The sequence below is a fragment of the Leptinotarsa decemlineata genome, unplaced genomic scaffold, assembly GCF_025532065.1.
Source record: "Leptinotarsa decemlineata unplaced genomic scaffold, Ldec_3_MD MMD2_P_RNA_scaffold_1, whole genome shotgun sequence".
Lineage (NCBI taxonomy): Eukaryota > Metazoa > Arthropoda > Insecta > Coleoptera > Chrysomelidae > Leptinotarsa > Leptinotarsa decemlineata.
This window is the reverse complement of record NW_027412523.1, coordinates 5,022,879-5,049,501: the sequence shown is the minus strand read 5'-3', so window position 1 is coordinate 5,049,501 and position 26,623 is coordinate 5,022,879. Positions and strand designations below refer to the sequence as shown.

At 35.7% G+C, this 26,623-nt stretch overlaps 2 protein-coding genes across 2 annotated transcripts in view; one reads left to right on the top strand and one right to left on the bottom strand.

The window, feature by feature from the left end:
• The window catches only part of Mks1 (Meckel syndrome, type 1), a 96,652-nt gene extending 70,852 nt beyond the window's left edge, over positions 1-25,800 (bottom strand). The window contains exon 1 of the mRNA XM_074181667.1: positions 25,655-25,800. Coding sequence (XP_074037768.1) covers positions 25,655-25,683 — 29 coding nt within the window. The 5' untranslated portion in view covers positions 25,684-25,800. The remainder of the gene's footprint in view (positions 1-25,654) is intronic.
• The window catches only part of Smr (nuclear receptor corepressor smrter), a 147,937-nt gene that overhangs the window by 48,916 nt on the left and 72,398 nt on the right, over positions 1-26,623 (top strand).

Sequence of the window (26,623 nt, the reverse complement as noted above, 5' to 3'; positions counted from 1 at the left end):
TATCAATTAACAATCTTATGATTCAGGTGGGGGGCAAGTGGTTCGAGTCAATACTGAATAAGTTGTAATTATTTTTAGAGATGGTCATTGCAGGTATGACTCGTCATTCATAACTAGTTAAATGTCTGAAAACATGCTGTTTGTCCTACATTAGGTGGCTCATCCAAGTTGGCTGCAAAAATATGGCTCTTATAGTCGGTTTTTTGTTACTTGTCATTCCCAAATGAATTGGCTTGAGCAAAAAGGATATACTTTTCATTTCAGATGAATTAGGCTTTCCCACTCCTAAACTACATGTGGTGTCACATGTATTGTAGTAGTACCAATCAGTGGTGAAGTTTGTTTTATCGGAGTAGATTCAAAATGTGTTTTTGCTGAGAACACAGCTCTCCGGGAGGGGCAGAATTTCATAAGGGGTTGAATCTGCTTCATATACATTATCAGAAATTCCTGAAGAGGGAGATAACTTACGGACTCGAAAACAACTCTAGTTTTGTTAGAAGGTGATTTACAATGTTTCATGATGAATTTCACTAGTTTGGACTTCCATTGTCTACTATATAAAATGATTTGAAATCCCTGAAACAACTAAAAAAGAAGAATTGAAAATGAATAGCTGAAAATAACAATCATATTAACCAAAATGAACCTGAAATGAAATAATAGTGAAATAAAATACAAGTAAAAATAGAACAATGGAATAAATAAAAATAAAGAAATGAAAAAAGAAAATAAAAATGAAAAGTTGAGAGATTCCAAGTCACGTTAGTTCACGACGTTTCGATTGTTAGTATCTACAATCGTCTTCGGGTGATGACTGGACTGATTCCTCCGAGAGATGACTATTTATAGGTCGTTCAAATACTTTCACTTATCCCTGCTTTCCATTTTCCGCTTCACTGGTTCCATGGGAGATGACCGTTTTGGCGGGAGTTGGCCATTTTTCGCTTGATGATGGGTTTCCATATGTTGCGTATTTCTACGCTGGCTTGGCTGAATACGTTGTTGGACAACATGTATGCGGCTTCCTTGAATTTTCTCCTAAACCAATGTTCTTCTCTGTGCAAGATCTCAGCTTGGGACCACTCGATGTTGTGTTGATGGGTCCAAACATGGCTTGCTACTCCTGATTTGCTTCGCTCGCTGTGTGTGTTTCTCGCTGTGTGTGTTTCTTGTACTCGGCAATGCGACCATTCAATGGCCTCTTAGTTTCACCAATATAGGATTTTCCGCACTCACAGGGTATCCGGTAAATGCAATTCTTGGAATCGCAGTCCGCGTTTGGTGGCCTGGTTTTCGTGAGGCTGCTACGGATAGTGTTACCGGATCTGAAGCAGGTTCTGATGTTGCACTTGTAACCAATTCTTCTTATCCTCTCCGATAATCCTCTGATGTAGGGAAGTGCAAGCACTGGTTGTGACGGCTTCTCTTCCTTGCGAGGCTCCTGCTGTCTTCTAGCCAAAGTCTTTTCTACCATCGCTTTGGATTAGCCATTCCGTTGAAGATTATTTTTTGATGATGTCTAGTTCCTTCTCGAAACCTTTCTTCGTATTACAGAGCCCCAAAGCACGGTCTAATAGAGTCTTGATGATTCCCCTTTTAGTCGATTGATGATGGTTGGATTCGTGGTTCAGATACTGTTCCGTATGAGTGGGTTTTCGGTATACAGATGTTTCCCACTTAGTGTCGGTTTTCTTCACCAAAACGTCTAAGAATGGCAATTCGTTGTGGATTTCCTTTTCCATTGTGAAATTGATGGAAAGTCTCACGCTGTTGATGTGTTTCAGGAAGGCGTCTAGTTCAGTATTGCCATGGTTCCATATTATGAAGGTGTCGTCAGCATATCTCAACCAGACTGGAGGTTTCTTGTGGGCTTCTTCAATGGCTAGAGTTTCAAACCGCTCCATATAAATGTTGGCTATGACTGGTGAAAGTGGCGATCCCATTGGCAGTCCCTCATCTTGTGTAAAGAATTCGTCCTTCAGTTGGAAATAACAGTTTCATACACATAATCCTAGTAATTCCATGATTACTTCTATAGGTAGATTCGTTCTCTCTTTCAGGTTCCCGTCTTCGGATAGCTTTCTCTGTATGATTTGGAGTGCTTCTTCGACCGGAACGTTGGTGTAATGGCTTTCCACGCCGAAAATAATTAGTTGATCTTCCTGTGTGACCTCAATTGACCCTAGTAGTTCGACAAAATGCCTTGAATTCTTCAAAAAAGACGATGTTTTTCCTTGTTATGGTTGTATTAAGGGAAGTAAAAATCTAGACAAGTTTTGAGTAGCCGAATCTCTGGAGCTGATGATCGATCTAAGCGGAACGTCCTTCTTGTGGATTTTGGGTAGTCCATACAAGTGAGGGGGCTTACTGAGGTGCGGTGTTAGCGATGATCTTTCCTTGTCCGACAAAATAGACTTGGTGTTTTTTCAAAATCTGGTACAACTTCCTTTCGATTGATGCAGTAGGGTCCCGTACGATCTTTGTGTATCGTCCCTTCTAAAGAACCTCTTCGATCTTCTGTTCGTAGAGAACGGTATCCACTACCACAGTAGCGTTTCCTTTACCTGCAGGTAGGATCTTGATGGTGTTGTCTCTACGTAGGCTGTTCAGAGCTCTATGTTCTTCATTGCTGATGTTAGATGTTGGAACTGGTTCTCGATCCAGCTGTTCTCTAATTTTCCATCTGAACTCTTCTGCTTCGGTCTGGTCAATAAGGGAACTGGTGGATTCCACTGCAGTAATTAACTCTAGTTTTGTAATGCTGCTTTGGTAATATTTTCGAGGATATTTCTAAAATGCCCATCTCATGAAATTTTACTGGTGATAGTGACTTCAACGTGAATAATAATCAAGGAATGTAAAGTTTCACAGCCGGAGTCAAGGCTATTTTGTTGTTGTTGACTGCGTTATGTTGATATCTTCTTGGTATGGCAAGATGGTGAAGAGACGCTAAACGATTTTATCGATTACATCTCAACTCTCTCAACTCAAGAGTCCAATTCACAATGGAACGAGAAACCCAAGAGACTATTGCCTTTTTGGATGTTCTTGTGAACAGACGTGAAGATGGGACAGTGCTATAGACTGTACAAGAAACCAACATACACAGACAGGTACCTGTATAAAAGGAGAGAGAAGGCCAAAGTAACCCCAGCTAGGCCTGTTACAGATCGGATTGGGATTTAGCAAAACACGACTGGAAACCGCAGTAGTGAACGAAACGTCAAGCATAAAACACCTGCAGACCACGGCCAAATAACCTTAGCTTCGCCACATGAGTAATTATGTTACTGTTACTTCCACATTCTTCACGAGTCTTGTTTATGAAGTCTACTTTATTTCTTTGTTGGAGGTTTAGATAGTATGAAGTGTTTTGAACGTCATTGAAGTAAAGCAAAAACGGAGTCGGTTTGAGAATTGAACACTATAGTATACCAGTGTTGATGTCAAAAAAAATCAAAAATATTCCGGCAACAAATTGAACTTGACTCTTTTTTGCATATTTAGTTTGGGTCGTGGTGTGAACCCTGAGTAAGGATTCTGAGGTAACTCTGATATACTGAAACAGTTGAATATTTTCGCTTTGCTTAAGATTGAACGGCAAGACCTTCCTTTTTCTTTAACTCGCACATTCGTGAGATTGTTTATTAGTAGACCGGCAGATAAGGCGAGGTTAAATAAATTCCTAGAGAACTTTCAGTGTAAGAATATACCACTCCACAGTGAAATTGATTTGTTTTTTTGTCATACTCGCGTTATGTCATTGTTTTAAATTAATTTCTTTGAGAACGTTTGCGTTGTCACAATCAATGAAGAACATGTGTCTCGGACAAACACATAACCTATATCACAATCGTTAATTCATTTATCTTTATTTAGAATACAGTTGACGTCAATATTATATTCAGTTTTGATTTGGCGCTCATACTTATGTTTCGATCCTACTGATCTTGTATGATTATTTGAAACCTTCCACGATTTCGCAGAACTTTTGATGAAGTTTTTCTGTTGAGAGTTATGATCAAGAACTGAATTTGTGAGTGAGATGAGTGGTTCTTCTTCTTCTTCTTCTTTTTTATGGTCTTTGCTGCCCTTCGGCGCAGTAGACCAATGATGATCATGTCAAAAATATCAAAGTAGGATTATGCTAATGTAGTAGGATTATATGAAAGTTGAGTTTTCTACCTGCATTATAAGCTGATTGACGAAGTACTGATTATCAAAATAAACCAAAAATCGCTCATGCGTCCATTAACTTCAGTATCTTCAGTGGCATTTGATAATCTAAAAATCAATGCTGATCAGATGGATACCCCTGAATTAGGACATGTAGATTAGACGGAATGTTAGACTCTCTGAAAATGTCTTGGAATACATTTTTATTCAATGAATAATAAACATGTTATTCCGAGAGACGACATATTGCATTTCCATTGATGCATTTTTATATTTGATGGAATTAGCCGTTATTTTTCTGTCAGAACACGCCAAAGAATGAATCGCACTGAAATTGGGCAAAAAACCATTTTTTATGGATTAAATACTTTTTAGCATTATTTCGTACTTTTTAACGAAACAAAACGTTTGTATTTCAGAAACTTGTAATGCAATACATGTTGTGACATGTGTTACGACTCATACTCCTTTTTATCAACTGATATTTTTCTGAGCAAAGATTGCGACGCCCTTGATTTTTTTTAAAATTAAAAACGCCAAATCTATGCGTCGTTCTCTATTAGAAACATATGTAATGTGATCATATTAAGTGGCTGTTGCTTCTAGACTTGTCTGTCACGCACGCATTATAAACGTTGATGTTCTGTTGATGTGACAACATTGCAACATCGATACGGTTGGGGTCGGAAAGGTAGAGGGTTTGGGAGACTTGGCCCGGTTGCCAAGTTTTCGATGCACTTGTCGTGTATAAAAAGTTTTGGCAACGCAGCGTATCGTGCTCTTTCTGCAGGCCCCGCTTTCGTCATGTAATAAAACTTGTCTGGACGTGTAACGTTATAATGAACGCTACAGAATAATATTGTGTTTTTGTTTGGATAGTATTCCGGTTCAGTTGGATGTATCCATGTGTTGAAATTGATTCTTTGGTTGGTTTTGTTTTTGATTGTTGCCCGAGGAAGCTTTATATAGAGAAACACATTCGCAGTGTTGCTAACCTTTAATATTGAAAATCTTAAGGAAAATATATTCAAATAATATAACTTCTGGAAAATTATTCAAAATAGTGCTGTTGAAACAGGTTCATTAACCATTTGGTTGTTGTAGAACGGCAGGTGGGAAACATTTATATTTTGATAATATTTCATCCTCACTTTTGAAAAGTCGTTATTTCGTTAGCATCAAAAGTGAATGTTGATTTTAATTCTGTAGGTGGTTTGAAATCCATTGCTTTTTTTCATTCATAATCTTTGGCTGCTTATAATTTTGACGTGAATATATTTATCTCTGATAAATGTGATATACACGTACAAAATAATCTAATAGGAAGAAAACTCGAGGAAGCTGCGGTGTCTTTTGATAGTGTAGAAAATTATTGTTGATTGTTGTTTATGTTTAACGGTTCGCGTCCCATTTCCTGAACTCGTATACTTTAACTTTTACCCGCATTCATTCTGATTATGATTGATATTCCAGCCTTGTTAATTTTTTTTTCTCATCGTGTTAGCTACTCTTGTTTGCTGTAATAAATCCTTTCTGGGAAAAATATTACTGTTCGTCTCAATTTTTTGTTCTGGTAATTTTGAAATAATTATCTTCTCTAGCATCCAGCTTTTCGAAAATACAGACTGCAACTTCCCACACGAAATTTATTCTACATACTTACGATAAAGACCATATTTTCACGGTTATGCGTCAGACCAATCAAGGTCAAGTTCATTTGTAGCTTACGCGAGTTTTATAAATAGTATTGGCCGATATTTGACTTTTTCGACACCATTATGTTTCTGCTAACGAGTTTTAGGTAACAAATTATTGGAAGTAGTAGAAAAATGTGTTGTTAAGATATCAGCTGTTCACAACAAAACACACAGAGCTCTCTGTTGTAGCGTTTTGTTTTTATGTATCCATTTTACAATACTATTATAACTGTTCTCACTTTAAAGTCGCAAAACTTCTTGCATAGAAAGATCTTCGACAGTAAGTTTTCTGGAAACTCCAAGTCTCTTAGCAGGTTATGTAAGAATACGCGGCGTACAGTTAATGCATCTAGCTGCGGTCCCACTTCAAGGCACGATTGACTTTCAACAATGAAGTTCTATTGTTGAAAAATTTGAGTTGGTTCATGAACAGTTGTACTTTCAAACAAATGTTGTTGATGAAATGTCTCGTTATTCAGGTAATAAAATTTATTTAATTTGAGACTTGGTATTTTCTTCTCATGTCGATGCAAACTTTTCCTACGGACTCGTGGTTTTATCATTTGAGGTGTTATGACTCTCCGATTGTTGATTGAAAAACCAGCAGTTTACCATTCGAGCTCGTAAAACGTTATTTGATTTTCAATTAGTTACCGAGTTTTTGATTGGCAGGTATATACCCGGTTGAAATTACCGGCACTAAACGTGTGCATGGCGATTAATTGCGTTTCCAGTCATAACTCACTAAAGGAAATCCATTTTCATGACCGAAGCAAATGGGGAACAGCCACTTCAGCCGACTAGCTCATCTGCAGAATGTAGGACTGACGATAATCTGTTGTCGAATTAGCGTTTCGTTTGAAGAGGTTCTTTTCCAACGAATGCTTCAACTTAGATTAGGACCGTATCCAGTGGAGGATAGAGGTGTCTGGATAGAAGGGGTAATCTAAAAACTGCGAATTTTTTCAGTCTAATCTGGAGGCACGGTAGTAGGTCACTATGTTTTATCGTAATTTCCAACCCACATAATGCTAGAAATTGAAAACTTTGTGAGGATATGATATCAATACAAATGTAGTATACGAAGGCAGTGCAGGAAGTACCTGGCCTGACCCAGAGATGGCGGTGCAAGAAGTACCTGGCCTGACCCAGAGATGGCGGTAGCTGTTTAAGTGAACTCTTTATAACTATTCTCAAGCTTTCGAGTAACTTAAACTCATCGTCAGGGGTACTAGAAAATACAAATTACAAATTTTTGATAATAGAATATAATATAAATGTAAATGTACAAATTTCCGTCTAATCTTCAACCTCAGATTTGTCACTGTTGCTACCGCTATCATCAAAGTGAATTATGATTGGTTCAATATTGTGTTCAATACGGTTGTCTACGTCCCATATTTTTTGCTCCTCTTTTAAAACATGCTGCATGCATTTCTTCCAGTCTTCTGCAGAAACAGTTCGAATAGCTTCTTGTAGGTGATGGTGCACGTCCACTAATTTAAATGTTCTGTTTTCTCATGCCACATATCCTTTTATTTGCGCCCAGATTAATTCTATTGGGTTTAATTCGCAGTGGTATGGTGGTAACCTTAAAACTGTAATTCCACGACTTAACGCCATTTCATCTACTGCGAATTTTTTATATTTGTCTGTATGTAATTTTGTTAGCTGAAGTAGTTCTACCTTTAAACTATCTTTGTTATATTGGATGTTCTTATTAATTAACCATTCTTGAATTGCTGCTTTTTTCCATGATTGTTTCGGTAATGGTTCTAAATGTCGACTATGGTATGGGGCATTGTCCATGACGATGACAGACCCAGGTTCCACAAGTTGAATGATGCCTTCAAACCATTTTTCAAACACCTCCGCATTCATTTCTTCATGATAGTCGCCTTTTTTCGTAGATTTAAATATTAATTCACCATTTGGTAAAAATCCACTGTCGCTTCCTATATGCGTAACTATCAGACGACTACCTTTTCCAGATGACTGTTTTAACCCAACTGACAAACCTTCAATAAAGGCTTGTCGTGCACTTGTTATATTACCATCCTGCCATACTGTTTTGACCGTATGTCCTTGGTTAACCCATGTCTCGTCCATGAAGTACAGTTTTTTTTTGAGCTTCCGAAATTCGTCAATTTTTCTTAGATAGTTTCTTCTCCATGCTATTATTTCTTGACGTTCATTGAGAATGCTTTTCCTGTCAACTTTTCCGTACGTAAATTTCATTTCGTGTACAAGTTTCCTAAAAGTTTCTTTACCCATTTTAGGGACCAATTCATGATCGCTAAGTGCCTCCAGAACTGTTTGTAGTGTGGGCAGCTCATTTCTGAAAAAGAAACTGTGAATAGTTCTGCGTATACTGGTTTTGGCTTCTTCATCAACTGTGTTTTTTTTTCGTCCGCTACTAGTTTTTGGCGTTTGTACGTCCCCATGAATTTCTGCTTCTCTTAGTATTTTGTAAATCGATGATTTCGGTTGCCCGGTATAATCAGAGCACATATCAACTAATTTACCTTTTGTAATTGTGGAACTTAATGATGTAGAAATGCCCGGTTGGTTATTCGGAGGTACACACGTATAATTACAGCACATATGCACAAAGTCATCTTTTGGTGACTGATGATCTCTTTTAAGACAGTGAAATACTCGCAGTACAATTTGTTTTTCTCTTACTGACCGAGACTCCGACCGTTTTACCTTTTTCGACGTGGAAGGATAGATTTTTTCACCAATTGTTATCACAACACGTCGATTGCTGACTAACTTAACTGTAAAACGTACAATTCACGCTGTATAATTCACAAACCAATGATACGCTCATGGCTGCAAGTACATTAGTGAGGACTGCAACGATGAGATGGAAGTTACGGTAAAGTGACAAAGACAGAAATATCGTTGCGTACAGCGTTGCCACTAATTGTAATAAATATCTAACACTATACAGAAAATAATGAATTTTAACTGATCAGTAATCAGGAAATGTATAAGTATTACTCATTACAAGCTCATTACTGATTTTTGTCATAAATAATACCTTTTAATCATACTAGTATTGTGTATTATCTATAATTTGCCACAACCTACAACTCTACTGCTTACTATATTTTGATTCTGCTATAAACTGGTAACGTAAAATTTAGATATGACAACGCGCTTTACTGTCAATCATTATTGGTTTTACTATATAAAGCATATGTTTCGAGTTTGAAGGCGCTGCGTTGTTTGGCAGCCATCAATAGCGGACGTTTTAGGTAAATTTGTGAAAATGGAGAAAATTGGTCACCGTTATGTGGTACAATACTATGATTTGATTTCATTAAAATTGAAGAAAATATAAACTAGTTTCTGTAAATTATCAACATAAAAGTATTCTTAAAACCCACACTTTTTCAGTTTTTTTGATGTTTAAACTTTGAGGCTTTGGATCCGCCCCTGATTGCATGAAAACAGATGGGTTTCGGAACAATGTGACTTCATGAAGTGGCTCGTTCTTCGCTACTTGTCCTTTAATAATATTTCCATCTCCGAAAGAATAACCCAGAAATGAATGGAGCCGTAACTTTGGAGGAACATCGTAAATTCTCATTTTGAGTTTGGCGACGGTAAATTTGATATAGTGTTCGAGAGAGTTGCGCATTGCATTAACGTCCTGCAGAAAAGCCAACTTGAGGAATATATAGTACCGGTAATGGGGTAGGGCGAAACTCTTTATTATAACCTGAAAAAATACATAATGAAGTTTTACGCCGACTTTCAGTTATTGCTGCGAATTGATCATTGTTACGTCGGGGTTTCTTAATAGCTGTACACTCGCTAAAATTTAATCAAATACTCTATTTGATGATTCAAAATCACAACTGTAATTGCTCATCAATAATTTTTGCATAAGTTTCTCATCACGTTCCTTGGACTTGAACTATTCTCATTTGCCTCTACGACCCGATCATTACCACTGTAGAGATCCAGTCTTTCTACTTGGGCGACCAGTGATTTGCTTCAAGCAATCAGCTCGATACTACAGACCAAGTCGTTTTCTTTTCCATCTTCTATGTAATTCGAAAAAACTCATTTGTTCTGCTGAGGTTTGCATAACCACAGAGAGTCTCTTGGTTGGAACTTTGGTAGCCTTGGCCTCAAGTTCAGTCTCTTTTTCATCCAGTTGGTGTCAATCCATAGGCGTTTTCATTTATGGTTCACTGGTGTGGTTCCCCCCAAAACCATTTTTCCAGTTGTTGTACGTAACAGTTGGGAAATTTCTTCTCTCTTGGTGGTTATATGCTCTGCTAGTACTCTTGATAGAATGATCTGTTGTGCACCTCAAAGAACTTCAAACACACTTCATTACTCTCCTGTTTTGATGATCTTGTTCTGACTGTGGGGACCGACTTTATCAATCTGTCCTCCGTCCTTGACTCGATGTCGTTTCTTTTTGCTTTCATCAGTTTAAGCAGTTAATGTGTTCATTATCCGGTTTTTGGTCAACTTTTAACGTATTTTACCGGACTAAAGAACAATAGTCGTGGTGTTTCTTTACACGGAATTTATAGACTGCGTCTTTCTACAGATGCGGCGGCACGTTATTATGGCTGTCCGTGCGGCAGTGTATGCGTTATTAATAAAACTACCAGCTGCTGTAAACAATCTGACAAATACGTACGGACCAGATGAGTCTGGTTTGATCCAATATTCGCTGTCCGAAGAAGTTTACTTTCGTTTTATGGGTTTGTCGGTGTACCAGAGAGCTTGGAAAATGAATGTTGTTTGAAGTAAAGTTGATTGATTCAAGCAAACATGTATTCTCAACCTACTGGCCGCGACTTTCTGATGATATATTCGAAAGAATGAAAAAGCCGATATAAATGCCTCACTCTAGATATCAGTTTCTTCTTGAGTTTTTCTTGATGTGATTCTTCAATTATTGGGGGATCTGTGTACCCTGAAATACATCCATGATTTAGTGAGCTTGAAGATGGAAAACAAACATGGATTCAGCACCATTTTGAAGATTACTAAAGCTTCTATGTCGGAACTGAAAAAACTCCTTTCGATTCAAGTTCGAACTGTCGTCAAAACTGAATTTGCATGAGATTTGTTTGTAGAGTGGCCTACAGGATCTCCTGATTTATTTCCAAAATGGAAATTCAGCAAGGTGTTTCGGTTGACTGCCAAAAATTTCCATGTTTCAAAATGTCCTGACCACTAGGACATAATGCTCGTTTGTGCCAAGCGATTCATAGAAAACGTTCTAGAATTATTTCTGCTTCTTGGACACACGGATATACTCTCGAGGAATTCCTTATTCCATTTGTTGCGGTCTGTTGAATTTTATTGTTCTATAATATAGTCGAGTAGGCTCACAATTTATAATCTGCATTGAGTCGGAGGACAAAGACGAATGTATAGTATCGCGTAGGTGCTCGATGTTGAAGGTATCCATTAAGAAATGCACATGTAACGTATAGTTGAATGTGGTAATTGATGAGGTAGAAATATTACGAACCGTTCTGAATAACGGCATAGTCTTTATTTTCCGAACAAATTAGGCGAGGTCTGATAAAAAATGAGGTGAATTTTCATTTTTCTCATTTGTTTTTTAAATTTATTCATCAATGTCTATCTTGTCCCTTTCAAAGTTGTCCCCCTCTGTTGTAATACACTTGTGCTAGCCTTTCGGATTTCAATGAGACTTATTGAATCATTTCCCTGGTTTTCATGTCGAAATGAGACTTTTGGACCTTTGCCTAGGAGGAGACAAACAAGTTTCTGTAGACTCATCAGTTGCCGGGAACCGCTCTTAGGATGAGATTCTCATCCAACGCCTTTAGTGCTGTAGTATCGATGGATTCGACTATAATATCCTTTAATTTCGTTTTTATATGAGCGCACGCCTATGGTAAAAGATACTTCAGATGAATTAGTGTAAATAAATGAATCCAGAATTATACAGGGTGTAACTGAATAAGTGTAAAACATTTAAGGAGGTGATTCCTCATCGAAAGATAGGATCTTTCATATAAAGAAACTTCATGGGAGCATCCCTTGTTAAGATACAGCCCCTTGAAGGGGGTACATAAAATTTGTATAACAATTTTTTTCACAAGCACTGAAATTAACCTGTGTTTTGTACTACCAAAAAGACACTTAGCCAGAAATTTATTTGGTTTACCCCATGGTTGTGAGGGGTGGAAAACGCAACCCCTAAAATTTATTACCAATGTAACTTTTTGCCTTATTATTTGTTTACCATTTAAAAATTTATTTCCGATAGCCTGTTTCATTCTAAACAAAGAATGTCTCTTGGGTTTTTTGCCCAAAATAAACCAGTTCGCAGCAAAAAATTATTTTACGAACAACTATAGAGATACATCGTCATAAATGCGAACTGGATTTGCGTCTTGCGTGGATTTTCCCTCACGAAAACCGTACTGAGAATTTGACAAAAGTTTATATTTTGAAAGAAATTTATTAAGCCTAACTTTCACAACTTTTTCTAATATCTTGGCTAAGCAAGGAATAAGGGATATTGGTCTGTAATTGTAATTGAGCCACGTATTCGCTCAAATATGTATTCCTGGAGTATTTCTGATTACTCTGCACCGCATCATCGATGCGGTTTCTTAAGTCCTCTACACCTCGAACAGGAGTACGATAAACCAAAGGCTGTAAATGGCCCCAAATAGAGAAATCGAGAGGATTGAGATCCGGGGATCGAGCGGGACAGTTCTGTGGTCCTCCTCAACTTATCCACTAATTTGCATATGTTTCAGTTAAATGGTGACGTGCTACTTGACTTACGGCGGGAGCCCATTGAAACTTTAGAAGATTAATCTTCCTCTTTGAAGGTGATCACTTGGGGATCGAAACACGTGTCGGGGTGTTAAAAATAACGATTTGGTGGGGAAAAACGCCAGTAATATTAATTACTACGCCAAAGATTCCAAACAGTGCATCTTTCTCAAAAAAATAATCTCGCCTAGAAGCATATTGCATCAATTTAAAATCTAGAATAATTCTTAGACTGCAGAGCGGGACTGTTTTGGTTTTTCAGTCCAAACTAGAATGCTGGGAATAGTGGTCGATAAAAAGCTATAGAAACTTGCATATCATGTTTTACCCGATTGCCGTTTTTTAAAATCCAACCGGTACGGTTATAAATACCGTTCAACTCGATGGCCTATAAACTTGATTCGATTTTCTTACGTTCAATTTCTGGTAGCGTAATTTTTCAGCGCGTAATACAGTTCATGAAAGTACCGACTTTGGTATAAGTTTATGAGTATAATTATTATATTTCAATTCGCAGCAATTACCGCTGGATTCCGATCGAATCGCCTTTGTAAATGTTATCTTCGGCAAAGTGTTGATCGTCGGATCGTTATTAATTGGTAGTGGATCGAAATGCAACGTTAATTGGAAGCTTCTTTCAATTGTTTCCAGTTGTCCATTAGCACACAAGATGGGAAAATCGTCCGGTTTCCTACAACTCTCATGAACGAGGATGATTGTTATTCAGCGGGGGATTTTTTTTTCGATTTAGGCATTCGGTGCGTGAGAGATTCGCTTTGTTGTTCTGATTTCGTAATGGAGTTCTTTGCATGTATTATCGAGTTGATCTAGAGTACTTGCTTCATCTGCATATTGAAGAAGGCGCGTTGCGATAATGCGTGTAGGTTGATTCTTTCCGGACGGATTATGAAATTTCACGTTTTGAATGGGAGGAAACTTGTTTGGGGAACTCACGAATAATTTTCGAGAAATATTCTCATAGAAAATAACTTCTGGGCTCTGCTGTATAACTTTAATACATCGCTCTGAGTCGCATCAAATTTGACAAACATAATTGTTGTAACTTATACTTTATAAGCGAAATATTATTACTATATTCAAAACCAAAGTTTAAAATAAAGTTTTCCTAACATCAAGGATCGCTCGTAAATGAAGACCTATCCAGAAAACTTTAAAACGTTTTTTTTATTAACACGCATTTATTAGCTTCACCTGTATGTATGTAACTCTCCTTTTCATTTCATATTCGAGATCTATATTTGACAGAATTATCGACATTGTTGCTTGATCTATTCGCGAGCAGATGGCGCTGTACGGAATCTCCTTGATATAATTCGAACTCACTTCACATGTACTTCTTCATTTGAAAAAAGTATTTTTTTCACTAATATGAAAATTCATTTATATGAAAATTTGAGCAATGGCTGACATTGTAAAGTTTCCTTTTTACATGGATTGTTTCCATCTGATATTTTTTTTCTGTTTGTAAATGAATTTCCTATATATCCTTGAAAATTGAGTTATTATTGATTCTTAATTATTCCAACAAGTTGAATCGAACATTTACCTTTTCTGTCATTCTGTTATGTGGAGTATGGGATGACCGTGGAGATAAATATTGCCTATACAACAGCAGCTGTTTATATCCAAGTAAAACAAAAGTTTTCTCAATATGTGTTTGGGCAAATTTAGTTGATATTTTTATATCCTACAATCGTAATATTTTGGTACAGTTACCTTCAGCTTTATACAGCTTTATAGCTGTATACAGCTTTATAATAATTGTAAAACATTTATAGAGGTGATTCCTCATCGAAAAAAAGATAGGATCTTTCACATAAAGAAACTTCATTGGAGCAACCCTTGTTAAGATACAGCTCCTTAAAGGGGGTACATAAAATTTGTATAAGAATTTTTTTCACAGGCACTAAGAAAGTTACAATTTTGAAATTGACCACCCCATGGTTGTGAGGGGTGGAAAACGCAACGCCTAAAATTTATTTCCAATGTAACTTTTTGTCTAATTATTTGTTTAATATTTAAAAATTTATTTACGATAGCCTGTTTCATTCTAAACAAAAAATGTCTCCTGGGTTTTTTGCCCAAAATAAACCAGTTCGCAACAAAAAATTATTTTACGAACAACTACAGAGATACATCGTCATAAATGCGAATTGGATTTATTGTTATTTTGTAGTTAGTACCTGCATTACACGAATGAAGGGTAATAAACAAAACTAATTTATTAATAACAAAACAAACAACATGTAGAAATCATAGTGAATGTTCAATATGTCTACCTTCAGACATTACGCATGCGTCTAGACGTCGGCGCATTGAGCCACGTATTCACTCAAATATGTATTCCTGGAGTCTCTCTGATTACCCTGCACGCATCGATGATGCGGTTTCTTAAGTCCTCTACACCGCGAACAGGAGTACGATAAACCAAATGCTGTAAATGGCCCCAAATAGAGAAATCGAGAGGATTGAGATCCGGGGATCGAGCGGGACAGTTCTGTGGTCCTCCTCGACCTATCCACTGATTTGCATATGTTTCAATTATATGCTGACGTGCTACTTGACTTAAATGCATCATGCATAAAAAACATATCCCTTCTGACGCACAAAAGAACTTTCTCCAGCAGTACTGGATGCACTTCTCTTAAAAATTGAACGTATGCCTCACCATTTAATCGAGGAGGAAAAAATTGAGGCCCAATTAAATCATCCCCAATAACTCCGAGCCACACGTTAAGAAAAAACTGTTCTTGATGGTTAGTTTCGACAATAGCATGAGGGTTTTTATCAGCCCACATGTGGTAATTGTGAAAATCAATAATCTTGTCCCGAGAAAATCTACATTCGTCTGTGAATTCTATCGGCTTCTGAAAGTCACAATTTCTTCCAATAATTTCCAGCATCTAATTGCAAAATTCAAGACGATTCGGAAAGTCTCGCGGTACTCGGCTGTACTCGTTCCTTTGAAATTCGAAATACCGTCATATGATCAACATTTAGCTGGAAAGCAATCTTCCTAGTACTGGTAGTAGGTTGTTCTTCAATCAAATTAAGTACTGCTTCCTCAAGCTTTGGTGTTCGTACTTTTCGATGGCGACCACAATCCTGCGTTTTTTTGTCGAATGAATCATATTCTCGTAATCGTTGATGAAGTCGAGCAAATATTCTATGTGAAGGATGCTGCCGTTGAGGATACATTTCAGCATATATTCTAGAAGCTTCTAATCCATTCCCCTGCGACAGACCGTAAACGGAATGCATATCAGCCATTTCCTCATTTGTGTATGCCATTTTAATAACGAGTGAATTATTAAAGTAACAAATTAAGGACAGAACAACAACACACAATTAGTATTAATTCAATTTCGAAAATTCACAAATTCACCGGGTCGTACCAATTTAATTGTCTATCCCTATAGCGACCTACTAGATAGATTAGTTTCGCCTTTTCGCATTTATGACGATGTATATCTGTAGTATCTAAAATAATTTTTTGCTGCGAACTGGTTTATTTTGGGCAAAAAACCCAAGAGACATTTTTTGTTCAGAATGAAACAAGCTATCGGAAATAAATTTTTAAATGGTAAACAAATAATAAGACAAAAAGTTACATTGGAAATAAATTTTAGGGGTTGCGTTTTCCACCCCTTACAGCCATGGGGTAAACCAAATAAATTACTGGCTAAGTGTCTTTTTGGTAGTACAAAACTTTAGGTTAATTTCAATATTGTAACTTTTTTAGTGCTTGTGAAAAAAATTGTTATACAAATTTTATGTACCACCTTTAAGGGGCTGTATCTCCAATGAAATTTCTTTATATGAAAGATCCTATCTTTTTTTCGTTGAGGAATCACCTCCTTAAATGTTTTATACACTTATATTATATAGTTACACCCTGTATATGTAAAAAAACCCTAATGAATTTGGTTGATCTCCTCTTTGTTGAAGACTTTTGCCAATATTACATCTTCTCTAAAAGTTTTGCATTTCTTTACATCCATCGAAAATGATTCATTAACGATTTTTCAGGCGATAATTATGCTGTAGCATTCATTGATCCTTATGTCGTTCACTTTTACGTTTGAAAAAATGAAAATGCAAGTTCTCTCATCATACAATATTGCTGGTTTTCCCTCAAAAGCAAAGTTGTTGAAATCTAATTGTAGTTGGTGCGGTACACAAAAGTAAGCTCTTCTTTTTAACAATTATCTTGATGTAAATATTGTGTTTGTTGAAGAGAACAAATGTAATGGGGACAAAAGGAGCTTCGTCGGATACACAATATTGACACTGAGGTGAATAACATGAGTTATCGTAAATTTTGAATGGGTTGCTTATACTTTCAGTACGGTGGATTATTTTCAACCTCGTAAAAAGTTCTTTCTCTGTATACGTCCCTGTTGGTATAGTTGAAGTAACCGATATAGTAATCTTAAAGGTGTGGGCGAAGTCAAAGGCCAAAAAAAACCAATGCAAAGGAATTATGCCGCAACGAATTAGTCCAAGTGGACTGAAGAATTGGGGGTTCGTATTGGATAATTTTTACTAACCGAGTTTTATGATTGGCTAAAGAGTCATAAAATTAAATTTGAAGTCATGTTACAGTGACCAACAGAATGTAGCGATGAGTACCGCGTTGTACTGCTGGAAGGTAGGGGGCACTATATCTTTTCCTTGAACTATACCATAAGATTCAACTTTCACATTTATAATAACACTAGGATTTTTTTTGTCATGGAACAAACTAGACGAAATTGTTTGTCTTTATATCGATAAGGTTTCAAAAATATAAAAAAATTAACGTTGAAGACAAACATGACATCGGTTAACTCGTGTTGTTTGAAACATTCCTTTTGAATTTTGTAAAATTCTCGTGTGAAATACATAAAATAGATAAACCGGTCAATGTAATATTCTCTTTCAGATTAACAAATTGACCGACTACACTAATATTTCTTTTGAATTGTACTATTTTGTGGCATTGACCTTGGCTTTCGGAAATTTTCTGGCTGTAGAGAAAGGTATATTCATTATTAATGACGGATGACTAATGTAATTTCAAGGGAAATCATCAAGAAAATACAAATAAATTACCATCGTTGCATTATTGTTGTTTTTTTTTCACTTCGAGCATACTTCTAATGCGATTATAATGACTGCTTTGAACGTTTTTTTTTAATTACATGTTTTGTGTCTGTTCACGTTCACTTCACGTTCACATTTTACGGAATTTATTATGTAATTGATTTTACAATTGACGCCCGCTGTGATAATCCAAATTAATTACAAAAATTAATAACGTATATTTTTTGAAACACCCAGTTGATTTTCGTCAAGAAATTACCAAAAAAACTCTGTTGGGGCTTTGAATTCCTACTTCAATATACAGAGCCTACAGAGAAATCTGCCACCGAATGAAAAACTTCATTAGTGATTTATCACTAATATGTATTGCCCATAAAAGTTGGCGCATGTACAAATAGTGAAGTATACACAGGGTGTTCCAAATTAAGTCGACACCATTGCCAACTCCGTTATCATTCATGCTACGAATTCGGTTAAATGGGCAAACTATTAGCACACAAAGTTGAAAGTGTGGAAATATTTATTAATTTCACTAGTCCAATAAATTTCTTGTTTTGGCGAATAGAGAGCTTCAAAATATCGAGTGAATATTCAAAAACGTCGCCTTCTTGTTGAACACACATTATATGCATTATATATTACCAAAATTGCCCACCTACAGCCTCAGATATCAGAGCTTGCAAAATCGCGAATGGTATCCATAAACATTGAGTCTGTTAAGAATCTGATTTGTTAGACTAAGTACGAAAGACCTTCTGCTGAGTTCAGATAATAACGCGTCAGAGCCTGTCACAGCCGTCCTAGATGATAAGAAATAATGGAAGAACGTGTGAGTAGGTTTTTCAATTTGTACGTACTTCGTGTTTTTGATTACGGTGGAGTTTTCTCATTATCTCTGTTCTCTTCTGCGTTTTACATTACGTAGAAATTCCTCGGGAACTTTGCTTTGTAAATTAATTCCACGAGTTTGATAATCGTATCATCAATTATCCATGATTATTGTAATTGGAGGTCTACGATCTCTCGTATCTTGCTGGGTCGTTTTCTTGTGTCTTATTTCAGTATTTCCTTGTCCACGTGATAGAGCAAGGTCACGAAATGTTTTGAACGAAATCCACAATTAGTCTTCCTTTATTATATATTTGAAAGTGACATGGAGATTATAATTTATGCTCAGGTTGTTTCAGGGCCTTAGAATATTACTAAAGTTGACGGAATCTTTTCGAAAAGTCCTAAAATTTTAGTGATTTTTCATAGGCCAGACCAACACTGAAAATTGTAATATTTAAGCGAGTTCTGAGAAAATCTTTAAAGGTCCTTTTGTTGAAATTATAGACCCAAATTTATATAACCGTGAATATCGATGCTTGTTTACAGTTGCTACCGGGACTTGTATAATTATGCTATATCTTTATCAGCAACGTGGCGAATCACATTTGTTATTGTCAATTGTTAAGATTTGTTTTCAACTTTGACTGCTATTTTTCTCGCAATCTCAACCGGATTGATATTTATTCAAGAAAACACGAAAACTGAACGTTATTACTAAAGTTATTATTGTTGAGTTTGAGCATCCTGAAATTTCAAAAAATTTACAGCCAAACATTCATTAATTTTGAATAATCGTTTTCTTTTATCCAATTTATGCAGTTTTCTACAATTACTAAGATTTTTTTTGTGTAGAGGCAGGGCCGGGTTTGGGATTCTGTAGGTCCTGGGGAAACGAAGGAGTGGAGGCCCTGTAATTTTTTTTTATAAAAGTTGAATTTTTAACTTTCCGCTAAGAAAATTGAAAATTTTCTAAAAACCAAAGATGACCTGCAGATTCTATCGTTTTTCGGTATAAATTACAAATTATACGTTGAAAAAAAGGGTTGCTACTGAAATGCTTGATCATATCAAAAATTGATAGTAAATGTAAACTTGCCAACAGAGATTTCTGATATATTGATAGCAATATCATTGTTTGTGCAAGTATTCTTAAAGTGGAAATGCAAAAAAACAGTTTGGCAAGAAAAATAAAAAATTGCTGACCCGTCAAAATTGGGATTTTTTAAATCTTTATCGTGGGGGCCCCTCTCCTGTGAAGGCCCCGGAACAGTAGCTTCGTCTGCCCTTCCTTAAATCCGGCCCTGTGCATAGGTATAGTGCTTATTATCATGAGGTATATGTGTGTTCTTCAATGTTGTGTTGTTTTTTTGATTAAATTTCTGTTTCAGTTTAGAATCTGTTTCTCCGTTAATCAGCTGCCGCTCCCATACGAACGACAACTCTCAGAAGTTGAGAAACTTATGTGAGCTAAGGACTAACGAGGTCTTACCTTTTAACGTGTGATTCCTAAACAACTTCATTCAATAACCCGAAATACAGGCTAGTACTTGTTACCATCGTTTCTAAACTTCGGAATTAGCCTTCGAAATAACTAACCTACAGCTTGATCATTTATAAACTAGTGAATAATCTGATTGACTGTCCCGAACTACTCTCCCACTTCAACTTTTATGTTCCACAAATCAATTCTAGAAATTAACTGACCTTTTATCTACCAAATTCTAGAACAAACATATTACTCAAGTCACCAGTTGTTGCAATGAGCAAACTTTACAATCAACTCTGTGAAAATCTCGACATCTATTATGAACATATTGGTCAAGTTAAGAACCTCGTTAAGAAACGTTTACACTCTAGTCAAAATACATGACCCCAAATTGAAAGTTATTCTACCATGTGAACTTATTACTACTACTGTATTACTGCTGTTTTTTTTGTAATACACCTGAACTATGTTTTTACTTGTTAGCTCCATATCTGACTAAAGGTTTTTTTCAATTACTCTCCTAGCTTGTTGTTTACTCGCTTCAGGTGTTTCTAGTTGATAAATTAGTATTATATTCATGTATATTTGTATGTATGTATGTATATATGTATATGTATTGTGTGCATATAAGCAGATATAAACTGTAACATGTTTGTTGATAATACTAAATGTCTTGTTATTGGGATTTATTCCTGTTTAGACATTAAACAATAATTTTTTTTGATGCGTTCGTTTCCATAGTTAGGACGATTATTCTAGTATGTCGATCCCTTCTTACGTTTTACTATCCCCTCTGAGGCAGTTCGTCCTACTATTATCACAAGTTGCCATGGTGACGATATGACGTTAAGATAATTGTCTAGTCCTTCAGTAATATTAATGGAAATGGTCCAGCCTTCATTTCCTTTTCTCTTATTGAAACTTCACGGTTTTACACGAAATATTATAACACGTGAAGCTTGACTTAATTCCGTGAAAATTAAATGTAATTCCGATTATTTCAGCCATTTCTGTGAAGTATATCATAAACTCGACCAAAAAATTAGTTCCAGTAACAGTAATTAAGTAATTCTGAACAATTCCCTTCTCTATGGATTGAAAAATATTTGTATATTATAAAACTGAACTGAAAGTAAGAGACGTGATGCATTTCAGTATTTTGCAAAATTAATTTTAAATAGAATTGGCAAGTGGAGTTGCGAATGATGAATTGGTGGATGCTGTTTTTATTATGTATGGATTTATATAACATAATCATAAGATATAAATGAACTGACTCGATTTGGCACTGGTTGGTTCGAATTTTTGATGGCAGTAACCTGGTATATAGTTTGTGAATGATGTCATCGATAAACTAATTGCTAGTAAAAATGTAACTTATAAAAAGCCACAAAGAATGTTGGTTATATAGTGTCTGTAGACAAGCAGCGTTTGAAAAATTAAAACATGTTGGGAATGGAAAACATTACATTTTTGAAGGTTATGAATCGATAACCTTTAGAATGTGTATTAACAAAGGAAATCATGGGAAAATTTCGTTTGTCATACTTTAATATTCATTCATTACTATATACTCACTTATTCCAAGGTCGCCGGTGATAAGAAACACTTTCAGCTGTGTTTCGACTCAACAAAAACTAGTCAATGTACAGTGACTCATTCATAACGTGTATTTACTAATTGTATCCGAAATTATTTGAGTTTATTTTTTGTGTTTTGAAATGAAATTGTGTCATTGTGTTATCTGTGCATGACTTTGATCTTATCAATGTGGGTGCGTGATATTTGTCCCTCCGTCAAAAAAAAATTGGAATTATTTACATTTTCTCCTAATCTTTTGTTTTTCTCAACAAACTTACAGCATTATAGAAATCACAACTGCAATATAACATACCTACATCGAAAATTGGAAGTTAACAGTCAGTACAGGTTATGAAGTAACCTCATTTGTGTGATAAAAATTATATAGGTACTAATATTATTATTATTTGTGAATTCAATTAATGTGCGACTGCAGCAAAATCTGATTCTGAATCGGATACCTCCTCTGGAACATATTTATATTCTCTTGAACTGTCAAGCGGATTCCACTATATCATACAAAATCTAGTTTACTGACAAAATGTTTTAAGAGTCCAATAGTTTCAACATTTATTATTGTTACCGCCTAAAACTGTCTCTAATTACATTTTGTTCGTTCTGTAGGCTTATCCAAAGTCGATACCTTAATAATTCAAAATATGCTCAATACTTGTCGCTTTCTCTTGGAACTGGTCTTCGAACTAATGTATCTACAAATTGATACCTCGTATATTTACCGTGATCGAAGGCTATCGAAAATCCTTCAAACTCTTCACGTTCATTGGAGAATAATTTTTGTCACCATGATGTCGATGAAATCGTGATACGTTTGCCAACTCCGTTGTTCTATTGTTTGTTTGCTCTCCTTGGTTGCTCCGCCATGGGCGTAACATTACTTGTGAGTTAATATGTGATTATTTGAATATTACTGTAGTTTTTTCCCAGCACCAAACCGTTATTTTCAACACCTCGATACGTGTTTCGATCACCAAGTGGTCATCTTCAAGAGGAAGAATCAATCTGAAGATGATCATCCTTAAGTTCCATGCACATTGCGACAGGAAGGAAGGAAGGAAGTATAGTCATCTTGAAGCTATCGGCGAACTCATAGGCCAAAAAAAACAATACAAAGAAATAATGCCGCTACGAATTAGTCCACGTGGACTGAAGAACTGACGGTTCGGATCAGCTCATCAAAGTACCGAATAAAAATACGAGGAAAGATGAAATATAAAGTTTTTTATGGATAACAATTTGTATTCTGAAGATTACTTTATCAAAAACCAACTACTTGAAGTTTTACAGGCAAAAACATTTGAAAAAGTGTATGCCCTTGAGAGTATTGCTGAAAAGTATGGACACACCATATTGAGACTTCCCCCCTATGTTTGTGTTTTCAATACCATTGAGTTGATTTGGGGAAAATTGAAAGAAAGCATCAGGCGTAAAAATAATTTTCCAAAATTTGATAAGAAGGTGATAGAGCTAGTTAAAGAAGGAGTATCTAATATTACCGAAGAAGAATGGCAGAAAAGATATCTTTCCCCGTAGAGTTTCAGATTTTTTACCCAAACTATGTCAACGTTCGTCATAGAAACATTCTAATTTATACCGGGCCTAATACTTACGCACGCTTAAATTTATTTCCGTGTCCTTGACAGGAACTAATTTCGGACGAAGTGTTTACTCATCTAGGCCGATTTTACGTCACTCTTAGATAGGTATTCCAGTGAATGAACTAGTCGAATATAAAATTCGGTTTACACCGATGATTAAGAATTCCATTCATCTTTATTTGCTAACTGCCAGCAAACAAGATAAAAATAAGTTCGTGGATGGTATGACGAAATACGTTCTATCGAGGGAATTCACAATAATTTGTTTTCGATAACAAAATCTTTCGTTGAATTATATCAGTCGTATGGTTTACCAGGTAATCGTTCGATATCATCATTTTGTTTGATATGAGTCGTACTTTAAAATGTTGGACCTCGTTAATCCTTGGCTCGCCCATTTTTCTACTGTTGAGGGTTGTCGTTCGTAGGGGGGGGGCAGCTTGTTAACTGAAAACCATATTTCCAAACTCTCGATGGTAATAATTGAACATATGTCTATTACAACATTACGCTACAACTCTTACATACGAGGGTGGTCCTAGAAGTTCCCTGCCCAACAACGAAAACGCAAAAATTTTGCTTCCTCCAGCTTTGACAACTGAGGAAGCTATAATCTCCGGCGTTAACAAGATAATTAAAATATATTGCTATTTTCAAAGACTTACTAGAAGCCTTACCTGATTTTTAATCTGACGTATCGTCTCGGAGAAACCACCACAGAATGTATAATTTTATGTGTTACACAATAATCGTAATTTCCTAAATTTCAAAACGTTATTTGAACAAGGTGGACAACTTTTTCATTGTCAAAACGGCTTTGTATGTGTAGCAGATTAAACAACTTTTTTGTATGTTTCTAAAAAATCTTCCGAAGTTATTTCCAAGTGATAATTCATTCTGAGACTTGAGGATTGTATTGTATAGCGAAACACGTGTTGCGTGTTTTGTAAACTGGCCAGTGAAAGTCTCGGAATGAATTATCATGAAAATCACTTCGGAAGATGTTTTAGGAAAATACAAATACATTGTTTCATCGATCAATTATCATGAGAAGTGCTAGAATGTTTCTATTGATTGAAGAAATAGACAAACTCTGTTTCGTAGTAATTTCAAAAACTACACCATAATTGGTTATACCAACGCCATTTGAACTCATCACGCACACAAAAACTACACCTCATTATTTGATCCCCACAAACTTTATTTGAAAAATATATCACATGTTTCGCTAGCACAGTAGCTTTATCAAGTTATTTGGTCTTTATAGCACAAACATTCCTCTGTAGCTTACAGATGATGTTTTGTTGGAAAATTTACATTGGATTCTATTAATAATCTTGTATATTTCGTGTTCTTGCACAATATTTAACCTGTAAATTCTTGCGAAATAGTAAGTATGGAATGTACTATTAATAGAATCCAGTTGTTCGTAGTCTAAAGTTAGAAAACCACAATATGGAAACTATTATCAAAGATAAAGTTATTTTTATTAATTAGTCCTGATATCTGTAGTTATTTCCACACAAGATCCATGTGAGGTATCTTGCATAAATGTCTGTCGCTTATAATTCATTGCCCAGCGTGGTATTAGACGGGGAAGTAGTTGTGTATATTGTAAACAGTATATGCTTCATTATGATTTGTATGTTCCTCCTTTTCATATTTTTTTTTCTTCACTTATTCGAAATAGAGATGTGAAGGTAGATTTTAGAAACTTTTACTTCCAGTTTTATCTGAAAAAAATTACTGTGCATAGTCTGCATGTAACAGTGCATGGGTATCTAATCTTGATTCTCACGAGTTTGTGTTTCCATTTTTTTTTGCAAGCAGCATATCTTATAATTTCCAATTTTTATAAAGTTAGAAATTTCCAATTTTTATAAAATTAGAAATTTCCAATTTTGAACTAAATCGTAGTTTTTCGTTTCATTACTAAAAAATACCAAGAATTTTTGAGAGTTTTGTATTTTTAAATAGAAATATTGATTGGGATTAATTTATAAATACTGTAAGTATCTAAAAATAAAAATACAGTGATTCGAATGGGAAATAGTTGTAATGAAGCCAAATTTTGATTATGAGAATATATTAACTAGATATTTCAGTTGAAAGTCACTGAAATTTTGATTGATAGGTGTATGTAAGATAACTTGTGAAGTTTACTTGGTATTTTTTATAAATTTACACGTTACTTCAAATTACTGCTCATTTCTGGATTCACCAAATTGTTCTCAGTTAGATTCCTTCTACGCGAACTTTGTCATTATTTATGTGTCACCATCATCACTGGATTCTTACAGAATAACAACAAGGAATCGTTATTGATTTTATTTTCGACTAAATTATCGTAGAATACTTACCTGTTCTTATTCTTTAGCATGTCCTGCATGTGTCTGGTATTCAACGCGAGACATTCGCACAACCAAAGACGAGTCGAAAGTGAAGTTGAATTGTGCCTGCCGTTAGTTGCCTGTAGACACAAATGTGATAACTGAGAGAATCCCCCATACGTTTCCCCCCCTCTTTTCATTCTAAGGCTACCGCCTACATGCGCGCGTTCAGGTTCTTATCGTTCCACTATCCGTTTCTTTCTAAAGGCTTCTCTCTCGCATTCGATTTTGATGAGCGTAGAGCGAGGAGGTATTTTTCAACCGTTACTTTTCTGGAAATGTTTTTTGTTTGGGAAGTGATTCATCCTTTGTGGGTATAAATGTATTTTTTTTTTGGTTGATTGCTCAGTGTGGTTTTCATCATCGATGACTGAGTTGTACTTGTACCGCAATCGAAATCGTCATCCTGTTTTGCTGGCTGCAGGCGATTTTTTTTTTGGAACAGATGGTCACTTGAAACGGTTTTCTATTCGGATGTAGGTAGTATGGCCGTTTTATTGATGCAAATGGGAGGTGGGGAAGAACATTTTAGCTTTCTACTTGATCAACATTGAACATAAATCCTTTTTCTCGACAAACTGATAACTCGTGAGCATTTATTCTTAATACAGTATGTACAGCGAACATTTATAATGAAGTGACACAATATGGAATTTCTCGGTACCTCCATGTCAAGTTTACGATGGCCCACCCTGTATATCGCAAGTGAAGAAGGAAATAATAAAAAATTAAATATATCAATCTGAACTCTTCACAGAGCTGTTCAGATCATGAACAAAAGTTTCGTAGATAAAAAGCAGGTGAAAAATTATGTATTATATGAAAATTGAAGTTTTAAAGCTTTCTTTTTCACTGGCACAGACATTTCTTAGACATTTCCATCATGACGTCATATTGAATCAATAGAAAATGGCTACACCACCGTTTTGAAAGGATATT